The following is a 14519-nucleotide window of genomic DNA, read 5'->3' on the forward strand; positions in this document are numbered from 1 at the left end:
TTGGAATGGGAATTGTCTGAATCACTGCCTTTCACTTCCCAACTTTAGCTGGGGACAATGGAGATTATAGTCAGCACAACCGGAGGATGTTGGGATTGTGTCAAAGCTAGTTTCCGGGAAAGGAAGAACGAGGCAGGAAATGTGGAATATGGGAACGCCAAATAAACTAAGAATATTTTTAAGTAAGTGCATCCTTTGCAAAGCACGCTGCCATCTTCAGAAAGCGGAACGCCGCGTTGCCTTCAGATGTTGTGGGTGCTTCATCACTGGAGGATTTTTAAAGAAAGCCTGGACAGCCACTTGTCTGAAATGGTCTAGGACAGGGGTAGGCAACCTTGGCTCTTTTATGACTGGTGGACTTCAACTCCCAGAATTCCTGAGCCAGCATGAGGGAAGCTTTGGCCCCTTCATGACTGGTGGACTTCAACTCCCAGAATTCCTGAGCCAGCATGGCCCAGCTTGGAAACCTCTCCCTTTCCCCTCAGCATGGCTGGCTCGGGTATTCTGGGAGTTGAAGTCCAGGAGTCATAAAAGAGCCCAGGTGGCCCACCCCTGGTATAAGGTCTCCTGCTTGAGCAGGGCGGGGGTTGGACTAGAAGACCTTTCAAGGTCCCTTCCAGCTTTCTTCCGATTGAAACTTCAACAGATACCCCAGCTTAGCACTTTATCCTCATTTGAAAAGGCCTGCCGGGCGCTCCTCTCCAAAGCCTCGCAAGGTGGGGCGGCCAAGGGAGAGAAGCGCGAGGGGCAAAAGCAAACTTTCCTCTTTGCTCTGGAAGGCGGCGGCAGCGGCTTGGGATGGAGCTCCGCCTAAGCCCCGTCTCTTTCCCGACACAGGAAAGAAAAGGGGTCAAGGCCGGGCAAAGCGGCGGAGGGAAGAAGGGGCCTCGCCTTCCGCTCCTCGGCGGGGATTCCGGACTGGCCGCGCGGGCTCTCGGCCTCCGCTCAGCGCCGGAGAAGAGGAGGAGGAGGAGGAGGAGGAGGAGGAGAGGCCCCGGGACGCCGTCCCGGACCGCGGCCGAGGCGCCCTGGCCGAGCTCCCACCCGCCCCGCCCGGCTTGGATTCCGCCAGGGCGGGGGGGGGGCCTCCCCGCGGTCCCCGGAGCAGCCTCCGCGGCGTCATCGGAGCCCCTCCCCGTATAAAACGCCCCGCGCGCCCAGGAGGCGGCTGGGCGAGCGGTGGGAAGCGGCCGGGGCGGCGCGTGGCTCGTTTCCCACTTGGACGCGCTGGCTGAGGCGCATTGGCGGTGGAGTCGGAGCGGTGGCCGAGGCGCATTGGTGGTGGAGTGGAAGCGGTCGCGGCGGCGCATTGGTGGTAGAGTCCGAGCGGTGGCCGAGGCGCATTGGCGGTGGAGTCGGAGCGGAGGCTGAGACGCATTGGTAGTGGAGTGGAAGCGGCCGCTGAGGCGCATTGGCGGTGGAGTCGGAGCGGTCGCGGCGGCGCATTGGTGGTGGAGTCGGAGCGGTGGTCGAGGCGCATTGGCGGTGGAGTGGAAGCGATCGCTGGGGCGCATTGGCGGTGGAGTCGGAGCGGCCGCTGAGGCGCATTGGTGGTGGAGTCGGAGCGGTGGCTGAGGCGCATTGGCGGTGGAGTGGAGGCGGCGGAGGCGGCGCTCGTTCGGGAGATGTACCGCAAGCGGGGAGCCTTCTCGTTGCCGATTCACAAGCCCGGCGGTGAGTTCGGGTTTGCCTGGGGGTGGGAATGGGGGGGGGTGGCATCTTTGGCTCCCCGGCCTGCAGGACCCCCGGCTCTCCTGTCCCCCTCGGAGCCGGGCGCCGTCGGATCGGTCCGTGCAGCGCGCCCGGGGCGGCTCCCTTCCCGGCCAGGCGCTTTAAACCGTCGCATCCCGTGGAGGGAAAGTGCTGCCTGCCCACCCGGGGGGCGCCCGAAAGCCCTGCTTTGCAACCCCGGGTCTGCTTCCCAATGGGCCCGATTTCCCGCAAAGTTGACTGCTAGTGTTTTATAACGTTTTCGTGTTGGGTTTAGTCTGCTTTTCTCTTGCTGAAAGCCGCGCGGGGTGTGTGTGTATATATACTTATGTTTAAAATAAAATGAGCACCAGGGTAGTTAAAACTATAAAAGTTTAATTAAAAAACTTTATATTTATATATATATTTAATAACCGAATAAAGTCGTGCTCCGTGGGAAGGCCGTTACGTGCAGACCGGTGGAAGAAGCGGGGGAGAGACCGGCTAAGCTAAGGCAAGGGCGCAAATGTGCCTCTTCCGGAGACCTTGGCTGCAACTGTTACCATTTTCAATCAGCAGCAAATTATGGGGTGGGATGATAATAATAGGGGTTGGGAAAAGCAGATTGAGGCACCTGGGCTGTTTGGCCTCGGCAATCTTCAAGTGGATTAGTTAAAAAGTTTTTTTGTTTTTTTTGCCCCATCAGCTAACAAAATTAAGAATACAGCCCCTAGTTTAAAACATCAACGGGTCAGATGTTCTTGAATTGAGATTTGTGCAAGTCTTGGTAGATTAGCTTCCAAGAATGAACGGGCAAAGGATTACCTGGAGATCAAATCATAGGTGTAAAACGTGGTTGGTTCTTTTCCTGTATCTCCCTGGGACAGAGATTCGTTTCCAACTGCCTGATTCACACATTTATGCTTTATACTGCATGATGCAGACATCAAATCTGACCCCCTTCCTCAGCACATCAGCTCCCAGATTGCATATGGGGGGGGAACCTAAAATCCCCTAAAATAGTGCAAAGATGTAGTGTGTAAGCAGAGATTTGATTTATTTGTTCGTGTTTATATGCTGCCCCATCTCAGGAAAAATATGAAACTGGGTGGCATACATTATAAAAAGCAAACAAATATGAAGAATTAAAAATTGTGATTAAAAGGCAAGGAGAGAGCAGCAGATTTTAACCACAATGGAGCCACTTCAGCAACTCACCGGTCCCTTGTGGCCCCCAGACCCAGTGGCCTAGCCACATTTTGAGGGAATTCTGGAAAATCAAAAAGGGTGCAGCCACAGAAAAGGCCTGTATCCTACCAAATATAGCTCTTTGACAGGTAGGATTAATGGCATATTTTTCCTGCTAGTTTTTTTGCTGGAAAAGTACAGCTGATTTTGTTTTGTTTTTTTAAAAAAACTGGAAGCTAAACATTTGTTTCATTATCTAGCATGGAAACAAACACCCTTTTCAAAACAGTTTGTGGGAAGAGAAAAAGTGGTGGGAGGCCACAATCCATTGGTAACCGAAGTTTTGAGAAGACCCTTGTGACTGGATTTCCAGCCATGGGAGGGAGGGGCAGCCTACTAAGCGCTGTCAAGAAATCTGGATAAATCTGGCTCCAGATGGGAAGCCAAGGGGGACTTTCAAAGCCATTATCCTTCTACCTCTCCTATCTTGCAGGCTGGCTAATACCATAAGGCAGGGTTCTCCAAAGTTGGCAACTTTTAAGACTTGTGGACTTCAACTCCCAGAATTCCCCAGCCAGCATGAAATGTTGTGAGTTGAAGTCCACACATCTTAAAGTTGCCAAGTTGGGAGACCTCTGCTATAAGGCCATGTTCTCAACTGTGACCACATTAAATGTGTGGACTTCAACTCCCAGAATTCCCTAACCAGCAGGCTGGCTGGGGAATTTTGGGATTTGAAGTCCACACTTCTTAAAGTTGCCAAGGTTGAGAAACACCGCTGTAGGATAATTCTTGAAATAAGAAGAATTATACTGTTTGCTCATGATCTTGATTTTGTTATAACTGTTGCAGAATTTGAATTTATGAAGACTTCTAAAGTCATAGTGAAAAGGATTTTTTGGGGGGGAAAGTTGACTTTTCTGCTTGCTTTCTCAGTGAGGTCACTTATTTTAGATCCAGTCTAAAGATGTTTGTGTGGTAAAGAGGCTTTGTCACTTTTCTATGAGATTCTGTTCTCCATTTATCTGTCATACCTGGGAAATATCTTAAGTAGTTTTGAGGATCATTTAGATAACATCTGTAGAACAGACTGTGCTCTGGTCTGATGGGATTTTATGATTCACATCTTTTATCTTAGACAGAAATGACTCCCAGATCTGGATTGCCAGAAAGAAAGTATTCAAAAACAAAAGAAACAGGTAGAAAAATGTCCAAAATTGAGCTGGGTAGACAAGGATTGAAATAATTTTAAAGCAGGGGAGATAGAAGGTGGACTAGGGTAGTTTAGCGCAGTGATCCTCAACTTGAGGATGTGTGGAATTTAGCTCCCAGAATTCCCCAGCTAGCCATTGCCAAGGTTGAGAAACACAGAGAGGCCAAATGGTAGTGTAGAAAGAGAAGAGCTAGAATCCTTTGCACTCTTGGGATCTGATGCAATTATCTTTGTGAAGAAGCACTTTCCCAGAGATAATTTCTCGGGAGCCTCTCCAGGTTGCCTTCTCCGCTCTTCTGGCCAGACCTGGCTGCTGCCTGAGTCATGTACCTGTGAGGAATATGTTTGGAATGCAAATGTTGCAAGGTGCTGATCCAAAGCTCTTGGGGATCATTAGCAAGGGAAGGGGCTGAGACGGAGCTCTTACCTGGCCAGCCGCCCTATTTACATAGTTTCAGTCCATTCTTGGGAGTGGAAGGGGCGTGGCTTCTACTCACTATGCTTCATTCTCAATTTGCAGAGAGTGTCTGGAGACCAGCTGAGAACCGTGTGGTGCTAACGTCAGTCATGTCCCGCAGCTGGAAGCTGCAGATCCCTCAACCCCAATCTCGGCTCAGCCTGGTTCTTGAAGACCAAATGACCATAGAGACTGATAGATGGGCCGAGGCCGGATCTCCAACTGATCTTGTTCCCCATCATCTGGGTTTCTTGCCCATGAGTGGACGGCTTATGAAATCTGAATCGGAAGATTCCGGCGTGGAGATGGCCAGTGGCGATCATGCCCCTTTGACCCCGGTGGAATCCGAAAAAAGCTTTTCTTTGGATTACCAAGATGGTTTCCAGATGGCAGGAGAAGATGAGTCTGCTCCAGCCCCTCGGGAGGGTTGCCCCAAAAAAGATGGGCCACAAGAACTGCCTGTTCTGGATCGTGCCTACTGGCAGGAACTTTGTGTCAAAAGGAAGTTCACCGAGATGGGTCAGAGGTCCCAGAAGAACCACTTGTACGTCCGTACGCCCAACAAGCTGATCCAGAGGCGTCAAAGTCTGGTAGATTTGGAGGAGTTGAAGTCCCGCTACCCACACCGGCCAGTGAGTGTTGACAGGCTTCTGGACGAGGCTTCTGGAGGATACAGTCAAACTACATCAGGCCGCAACACCCTTGAGGAGGAGAAAACAGAAAAAAAGGTGAGTGTTGGAAAGATGCCAGTTGGCCCAGGTTGACCTGAGGAATCTTCTGAAACAGCTCTGATCAAGCAAGGGCAGCTGCTGGCAGAGGGACTAAAAATGGAGGGGCTTTGCAGGTACATTCTTGGTGATGTGATCAGAGAGCCAAGGATCATTATTAGCTATGGCTTCCGCCCAGTAGCTAGGTAGGTTAGTTTCGTAGGGAAATGCTCTTAGATTCCACCCTGTGCTGATGCCTTGCATAATTGCCTCTTGCTAGAATGTCCCCATGTCTTCACCTTTCATAATCCCTGCAGGTAAGCGACTCTTTCTCTGCTGACCTAGTTTGCAGCAGGGAGGAGCTGATCTTCCTCTGGCATCTGACTCACCTGGGCTTTGCTTTTCTAGGTATTTATGAATCTACCCGGTCACTGTTATTCAGAACGGGGGCTTAGGAGTCCCCACAGACAACACAGAAGGCAAATTGGGATTTGTTTTCACCAACAGTGGGCTAAGCAAACAGAATGAGCTGCTTTACACCTAACACTCATTTATACCGATGTTGGAGTCGGTCATCCTTTGTACCCCAATGAAATCTCATTCTGCTTTGTGTGTGAATGCTTTTCTTTCCTTAACAGGCCTGTGATTGCAGGTTCAGCACTGCAGCTTGCGAAGCCTGTGAAAACATCATTATTATTGCTGCACTATACCAGCGAAAAGGCCACACCCATAATTTGTAATTACACTATAAACCTAATTGAATTAGCATAGTTTCTTCCCAACAGAGATGTGCAAAAACATTGCCGCCTCAGAGTGTGAATGAATTGACACGTCCTTAAAAGGCTTGATTTCCTGAAGGATCTCAAGGCAGCCACCGAACCCAAAATTTCTGTTGCTAAGTGAGACAGTCCTTAAGTGAGTTTTGCAGCATTTGATGACCTTTCTTGGCACAGCTGTCAAGTGAATCACCGCAGCCAAGTTACTATCACAGTTGTTAAGTGAATCTGGCTTCCCCATTACCTTTGCTTGTCAGAAGGTCACAAAAGCGGTCACACGTGGCCCCAGAAGACTGCAGCCATCATGGGGATCTTTGTTTGCCTTCCTTAAAGTCTGCTGCTCTGCTTTGGTTTCTGCCTGGAACAGGAGTCAACTAAAGGCAGTCAACAGCTCCTGTCCAAACTAAAGTATTTGTCAGTGGCAAAATGCAACGCAAAGATCCAGGAGCGACTTAATATTTGGCAGTCCGGAAAGTGCTGGAGAGAGAAAGAATGAAACGCTCAAAGTAATATTAGACGTGGGGAGCTGAATTCCAGCCTAATCCAAAATTACACACCGGCATTTTCCCGAAAGTAAGGCCTACCCCGAGAATAAGCCCTGGCTTGATTTATGGGGGTGGGCCTAAGACAGGGGGAGGCAACCTTGGCTCTTTTATGACTCGTGGACTTCAATTCCCAGAATTCCTGAGCCAACATTGCTCAGCTTGGAAACCTCTCCCTTTCCCCTCAGCGTGGCTGGCTCAGGAATTCTGGGAGTTGAAGTCCAGGAGTCATAAAAGATCCAAGGTTGCCTACCCTGGCCTAATATAAGCCCTACCGCAAAAATAAGCGCTAGTTTTAGGGCCTAAAAGTCAAACTCAGGCAGGGGTGGGGGTGTGGATCTGCCCCCCTTCCCCCACGTTGCAGTCAGGTCTCCCATGAATTGACACCTGCCTCACCTGGCAGGCCCAGCTCTTCTTCTGCAGCATCCCCAGGCCAGCATTTCGCAGTCAGAGGCCTTTCGGGAAGGCCTGTGCAGCCCAGAACCTGGCTACGGATTCAGTCCATAGTTCGGTTCTGCAAGGCTTCTAAAGCCGACCACCGTAGATTGGATTGAATCCGTAGCTCGGTTCTCAGCTGCAGAGGCCTTCCAGAAAGGCCTCTGACTGCAAAATGCCAGCCGGAGCCCCATTCCCAGCCACAGAATGGAGCTGCTCCTTCGGCCGCAGAAGTGGGCCACTGGGCAAGGCTGTCGGTGCTAGTGGTGAGTGGAAAAGACAAACACACCCACCCAAATTGAGACCTGGTGCCTTTTTTTGGAGGCAAAATAATAATAAATAAGAGTGGGTCTTATTTTTGAGGAAACACAGTATGGAGAAATGCCAGCTCTGCGTTGGAATGTGTGTTCCTGTTCTGCATAGCTGTTGGGCTACATCATCTTATTTCATCTGTGTGTGTCACCACTGAATTTCCTCCTTTCTCTGGTCATATTTTGGATTGATGATGAGGGAGCGGCAGGATAAAAGGTTGATTAATCAGTCATAAGCAAAAGATTAATTGGGCTAGCAAGGAAATAGAACTTCAGGTTTCTTGGGAAATCCTAGTCATTTGCTGATGAAATCCTGCAAGGGTTTAGCAGAGACTTTCCATAGTTGCTTTCGGTTTTCATATTTAAAAAGTGGAGTTTCTGATTCTACAATACATTCGGACAAATGGCTGTCCAGTCTCTTCTTTAAAACTTCCAGTGTTGGAGCATTCACCGCTTCTGGAGGCAGGTTGTTCCACTGGTTAATTGTTCTCACTGTCAGGAAGTTTCTCCTTAGTTCTAGATAGCTTCTCTCCTGGATGAGTTTCCATCTGTTGCTTCTTGTCCTGCCCTCAGGCACTTTGGAGAATAGCTTGACTCCCTCTTCTTTGGGGCAGCCCCTGAGATACTGGAACACTGCTATCATGTCCCCCCTCGTCCTAAACTAGACATTCCCAATTCCAGCAACTGTTCCTCATATGCTTTAGCCTCCAGTCCCCTAATCATCTTTGTTGCTCTTCTCTGCACAGGAACTAAGGCCAGAAATGAGAGCTAATATAAGTTGTAGCTACTTAGACCTGGCTTAAATATAAGGAAATCTTTGGAGTGGTAAGATCTGTGCAACAAGGCAAGAGTCTACCAACCAAGGTGGTGAGTTTTCCAACAGGGCAAAAGTCTGCCAAATAAGGTTGTGAGTTTCCCAACTCTGGAGATGTTGAAGAAGCTGGATAGTTTAATTGGTTTTCCTGCACATTAGGTGAGGATCAGACAAAATATTATTTGTGGAGCGTGCCGATTCTACAATTCTGCCTGATGTTCATTTGCTAGGCACAACAGCCAGCATCCCTCCCCATGCCAGGGCCGGGTGTACGCTGCCTGGAGAACCTCTGCCAACTGATGGAGAAAGTTAGCCAACTGCAGAAAGCCAACACGCAACTCCAGCATGAACGTCAACTACTGGAGTGCCGAGTCCGGGCCTTGGAGTGCCAGGTCTGCACCCTACAACAGGAGAAGGTAGGAAAGGGCTACAGCTAATTGAATTGTAATTTGTAGATGTTGGTCACCGTTGGAAGGACAGAATAGAGTTGGGGTGCGGGGAATTGAGAGAGGGCTAGTAAACCAGACCTTGAAATCACCTGCTTATCCCGCCCCTCTACGAAAATTAAACCCCAAATGGTAGTTCTGCGGTGATTGTTCTCCAACTCAAGTTCTCTTTGTCTGGCAGAAGTGCTTTTTTGAACAAATTGCAGAAGAGCCTAAGCAGTCTCAAACGGATCTCCAGCCGGGTGATCCCGAAGCCATGGAGACTGAAAAAGAGGAAAAGGGAAATCCTGCGAATGAAGACGAATATCCCGATTTAGTGGACTCTTGGCATCCGCATAGCTTCCGGGCTCGTTCTGCTTCAGACACACACATGTTCCGGAGACAAACCCATCATCTGGGTGAGTACCTGGTGGTCACCCTGTGCTAACCGTAGCCCCCATTTCTTGGGTTTGATTGTCATGTAGAAGCCACATTAAACAGGCTCCACTGATTTCCCTCTAGAATTGGCTAGCTTTACAAATAGTCTGGATTTGTGAAGAAGGGGATTTCTATTGTTTCTAAAAAAAAAAAGTGGATTTCTGCAAGCTCTTTCATTTTTGCAGGAAACAAGATTGATCGTTCTATGATGTCAGCCCTTCACTCTGCCAGTTCACCCAGCTTAGTGGAACGACTGGGTAGCGGCTTTCATACATGGCCATCAAGCCAGAAGGCAAAGGTGAGCTGGAAGTTAGTACCGAGTGTTAGTACCGAGACTGAGGGCATGTATTATTTCATAAACTTCATTCCCATCACTCCTTCGCTTTCCGAAAACCTCAAAGTAGGGCTGGGGAAGCAGCTGTTGGTTCCATAGCAACATGCAGAGAGAGAATGTCTGAAACGAATCTTGTGTGTTGTGCTGGACCAAATGCTTTCTGTTTCTGCTTGACTTTCAGTTATGGCTAGTGCTGGTATCACTGGGTGTCTCTCTCTTCCAGAACGACCGATCCCGCTGGGGTAGAGTTAAGGGGCTGTTGAACAGGATAAGAAGGAGGTCTTCAAAGACCAGTGAAGTGATTCCATCCAGTGATACTGCAACCAAAAGCAGGCACCATCGGTAAGTTTCGGCTTTAGGAATATGATGCTGGGATTATTCAGATACAGGGCTGTTGAGCCTTGGATACTGACCACCGAAAGAATGTGGGGGGGTCTGTTCCTGGTCCTCATAGATGTGAGATCAATGAGAGTCCTTTTATCTCTGTTGGATTCAGTTCAGCTACAATATAAATTAATACAATAGGAATCATCTGTCTAGACCAGGGGTGTCAAACTGCCGGCCCGCAGGCCAGATGCGTCATGCTGAAACATGCCCACCCCATTGCTGGCAATGGAAAAAAAGTTGCGATACATCGTGACACAATGTCATGTGACATTGCGAGTTTGACACCCCTGTTCTAATGCAAGGGTTCTCAACCTTGGCAACTTTAAGACTTGTGGACTTCAACTCCCAGAATTCCTCAGCCAGCTTTGCTGGCTGAGGAATTCTGGGAGTTGAAGTCCACAAGTCTTAAAGTTGCCAAGGTTGAGAACCCCTGATCTAATGCATGGCTCTACCTGTTACAGCAGGGGGAAAAAAGCTTGCTTTGCTTATTTGTGTATTTATTTACTTATATCCTGTCTTTATTATTTTTATACATAACTCAAGGTGGCAGACATATACTTAATACTTCTTCGTCCTCCTCCTTTTCCCCCACAACAACAGCCTGGGAGGGTTTGGGATGAGGGAGAATGCCGAGGGCGGGACAAGATTTTCCAGTCTCCTGGGATCTACCTGGTACCTTAACCACTATTTGTCTACTCAACTTGCTGGCTGGGGAATTCTGGGGATTGAAATCCATGCATCCTAAAGGTACCAGAATTGAGGAACACTGTGTTAAGAGTGTGTGGTTGTGACAATTAAGGAAATAGAAATGGTAGAGCCAAGCCTTCAGTTTAATGCAGCTGCTCAGTGCTACATAAAAAAGCACAATAAGTGCATATATTGTGTGTATGTAGGGGTAATGACTTTATATCCAAGGAGGTTTGCACATTTTTGCTCAGTCGTCACTTATCTAGGTGATTGTTGCAACGTTCTGAAAAATAGACCTTGTATGACACAGTTTTGTATCTGTTAGTTCTCTTTCACATCTGCTTTTCCTCTCGGTAAAGATGGCTTTGCATTTTACCAAGAGTCATTACAAATGATAACAGCAAAAAAAGCAGTTTTGGACTGCAAATATACGTGAAGTAGCAAAATGCGACAAAAACATACCATCAAGAGCACTAACGAAGGAAAAGAAATATAACTCTCCTGGAAGTCTATTTCAAAAGCAGGCGAGCTGATTTCCTTCTGAGATGGAATTGTTCAACAATTATCCGTGCAGACACTCCCACCAGTCGTGAAAGGAGGACCAAGGATTTTAGATTTGGGAGCTGATTTTGGATAGCTTGTTTGGGAAGAAAAGTCACCTAATCAGCCTTGAAATGCTACCTGGCCTCGCTTCTCCCCTTTTTAGTTTGCTTGCTGTCCTTGGCCTAGATAGGAGAAAAAGCAAACAAGCCCAGCTGGAAAGAGGTTCTTTTAGTTGTTATTTTATAACACGAGAACAAGAAGTCCTCCTTCCCTCCCTCTCTCTTTTTAATGCCGTAAGCATTCTAATGTTTTTCCAGCACGCATGGTTGAAAGGATTCGAGGATGCTTCTCTTTGCAGTTGACCGATGCAGTTAAAAATAAAAGTTTTGGCCTAAGTTTGGTGCAGAGCTTCTAACATCACGCTAGCAACCAGGAGCCCATGAAGTTTGTTCCCTGCCTTAGGAAGAAAGCCAGCTGGATGACCTTGGGCCAGTCACTCCCCCTAAGCCTTAGGAAAGAGCAATGGCAAAGCACTTTGACAAAATCTTGCCCAGACCACTTCAGGGCAGTTGCCAGGGGTTAACACTGACACGAAGGCACCACAAAAATCGTTCAAGGCTTCTGCTGCTTGTTACAGCAGAATTGAAAGGGGTACTTATTTCATTCAGCAATGGAAGGCTGCATGTGCTGCAGCCCTTAGAGAAAGTTGGAGGTGGTTTGATCAGTTCAAAGTCCCTAAAAGCAAGAGTTTGCAATTCAGTCTTTCTTCTCCCAGCACTGTCACTTCCCCACTCCCCTAAAAAAAATTTCATCAGGAAGGAGAAATGTCAGATTGCTCTTCCCAAGCTTGGAAACATTATATTGGGGTGGGGTGGGTGGTACATGGAGCCTGGATTTGTAGCTTCACTCAAGCACGCTGGAAACACTTCCGATGCAACTGGATTGAAAAGGCCACAGGCTGAATGTCCTTCTTTACTTTCCCCTTTACAGAGCAGACACTGAGTTAGACCAAGAGGGATCCTGCCCAAGGCGGCGTTTTCTGCCCAATCTGATGGTGAAGATACATCGGTCGAAACATGTTTCCATGGGATGAACTACAGATTCTCCTGGAGGCACGGCAGATCTGCAAGTTCGGATTTGATACTGTTGTGCCAATAACGGTTTGTCCCCTTCCTCACATGTTTGTCCGAGTCCACTGACGTCACCACATGGTTCACTAAGAGTCATGGGATCTGAATAGTCTTCAGCAGAACATTGCCGAGGCGCGCGAGATGTTCAGGGAAGAAGCGAGGCAAATGAGACCGGCTTTTGTTTTCTTGGAATCGAACTGAAATGAAAGGCCTTGGGATTCTTCCTAGCAAAAAAGCCAGATATTGCTAATATATTCATTCCCATGAATCTTTTTTGATCCTTTTGTGAGTGCAATGCTGCCGTCTTGCACAAATTAGCCTTTGCAAGATGGGCACTTTCTTATTTATGGAATAATTTTCCCTGTTCCTTCCTAATATTAACAGAGATTTCATACAATGGCCCAATGCAGTAATGCAAACCATAGTTCAAACTGGATTGTCAACCACAATTATTATGCCAGAAAATGACTTGTTAATGATTTAGAGTTTATTTTATTAGCTTAGCAATATCTTGAGTTGAGTTCACTGTTTTTGAAAGAAATAGCAGTATTAGATTAGCACAGGGTTTTTTTTTGTTTTTTTTTTTTGCAGTCCTCACTAGTTTCACTTTTTTTGCACAATGTGGCTGATTCTCCAAAGAAAACTGGTTTTAGTGCACTGTGTTCGGGGCTGGTCCTCTGGAGAAGCTTTATGCTGTAACAGGCATACTGATCTCCAAAATATAATTCACTTGGCACCGTTATTGTGTCTCTCTCTCCATAACGCCTTTCTCTTGAGGTCTGAGGCTATGGCTTCATTGGTTGCTTAGGACTGTTAAAATAATTCAGTATTTTGCAGGCAGAGAAAATGGTGCAAAGAGAATTCTCGTGTCCATTGGGAAATCCATGCATTGCAGACTGTGAAATGTCTTGTTGGTCTTCTTGTTTAAATTAAATCTGATGCTTTCTTGGGTTTTTTCCCCTTTCCCCTCCCCCCTTTGGTGCATGCAACTGTGAAATTTCACAGATGAAATTGTATTTTTTATATGATTTAACAGTTAACTATATATGGGGCTGGGGGGGGGTTAAATGTATTTAATGTATTTAATGTATTTAAAGAAGTAAAATAAAACATTTTGCAGACTTTTAAAAACCGGAACCTGAGAGTAGAGAAAAATTGTTTGTAAAAGCTAAATTCAGTGGAATGTGGTATTCCAGGGATGTATTATTTCATGCCGCAAGGAAGGATGCATGTTTGAAAAACTGCTTCTGGAGATACATGGAATCCTTTGCGGTAGAGAAGTAGCGTGTCATCAGTCAAACAGAGACCTGTTGGATCATACCAGGGATCCATCTACCCTCCCACCCTGTTTCCCAAAGGGTACAAGTGGTTGAATTTGGGAGCAGCTAACTTTCAATTGCATAAACTAGAATGCTTGTATCAATGTTTTCAATGGCATAAATTTAGAAAAGTGATTTAGCTTCCCAGAATCTGATGCTGCTCAGATACATTGGAATCCTCAGTCATTTGGGGCTAGTGCTGAACGAGACTGACCTGACTCCAGTGTATGACGGATCTCCTTGGCTATCCTGAAAACCTAATTTACCTTGGCTTAAATGTTGGGAGGGAAAACGCTGGGCATCTTGGTGCCATGAAAATCAACATTCTGATTCCTAAATAAAATAAAGTCAGTTGCTGGGGAAGGGCCACCCACTAGTCAAGGCAAGCTCTCGGACAATCAAGGACAGAGGGGATGTTGGGGAACAGCTCTGTTACGTTAGCCTGCTAAGGTAGAAGGTCTTTAGGGATCCAGAGTCCCAAACGTTTAGAATGTAATCCTGTTTCTGCTTGAAATTGGGATGCTTCCCCCTTACGCCTTGGGATTTAAAGTGGAGAACAAACGGTAGTAGATGCATCCATAGGAGTTTTAGGAGTAATGGGTCAATGAATTCAAGATGGAAAAAATTTAGTTTTTGCTGGTGGGTGTAGGTGATAGTTTGTGTAGCTGGAAAAGTGTCTGCCATGCTTCCTCCTGGCTGCGCATCACATTCTGCAGAGAAAGAGAATGTGCTTCTTAAAGCTAGAAAGCTGTAATCCAAGTGAGGCTGGATTGCAACTCTGATTAAAAAAAAATCCAGGGATTTAAAATAGCCTTTGTATTGAGAGCGTGATTTAAAATATGCATTGTGAAGTGGAAAAGGGAGTACATGCATTTCTATTCTCCCTCTAATGAAGATGGGAGTTTGTGAGAGGACGTATCGGTGGGTGTATTTATTTCAAGAGCTGTGCATGATCTAAGAAGCCTGGGACAAAAGATTGCAACGGGGAAGGATGTAGGCTGCCCATGTTGGACAGCCAGCTGAACTACCAACTTTGCTCAAAAAGAAGACCAGGTCAATGAATAATGCAGAGGATAGAAACAGTCTAAGTAACCAGCATGACTAATGTAGGTGCCCAGTAACTC

The 14519-nt window shown here is 47.1% G+C and overlaps 1 protein-coding gene across 1 annotated transcript; it reads left to right on the plus strand.

Annotated features, from left to right (window-relative positions):
* The first annotated feature begins 1234 nt into the window (after positions 1-1234).
* Positions 1235-13205, plus strand: LOC120312929. The gene is made up of 7 exons (XM_039354287.1): positions 1235-1674; positions 4611-5275; positions 8363-8548; positions 8760-8976; positions 9181-9293; positions 9553-9671; positions 11937-13205. Exons 1-7 carry the CDS (start codon positions 1626-1628, stop codon positions 12037-12039), a joined length of 1452 nt encoding a protein of 483 aa, XP_039210221.1. The 5' UTR covers positions 1235-1625; the 3' UTR covers positions 12040-13205.
* Positions 13206-14519: the final 1314 nt, after the last annotated feature.

The sequence above is a fragment of the Crotalus tigris genome, unplaced genomic scaffold, assembly GCF_016545835.1.
Source record: "Crotalus tigris isolate CLP2741 ecotype Arizona unplaced genomic scaffold, ASM1654583v1 scf7180000018549.3470463, whole genome shotgun sequence".
Classification (NCBI taxonomy): domain Eukaryota; kingdom Metazoa; phylum Chordata; class Lepidosauria; order Squamata; family Viperidae; genus Crotalus; species Crotalus tigris.

Bases quoted from the DNA above. Each gene is read 5' to 3' on its own strand.
- LOC120312929 (XM_039354287.1), top strand. From the start codon at position 1,626: ATGTACCGCAAGCGGGGAGCCTTCTCGTTGCCGATTCACAAGCCCGGC. The intron at 5,276-8,362 runs GTGAGTGTTGGA...TTCATTTGCTAG, and splicing joins AGGAGAAAACAGAAAAAAAG to GCACAACAGCCAGCATCCCT. The intron at 8,549-8,759 runs GTAGGAAAGGGC...TTTGTCTGGCAG, and splicing joins GCACCCTACAACAGGAGAAG to AAGTGCTTTTTTGAACAAAT.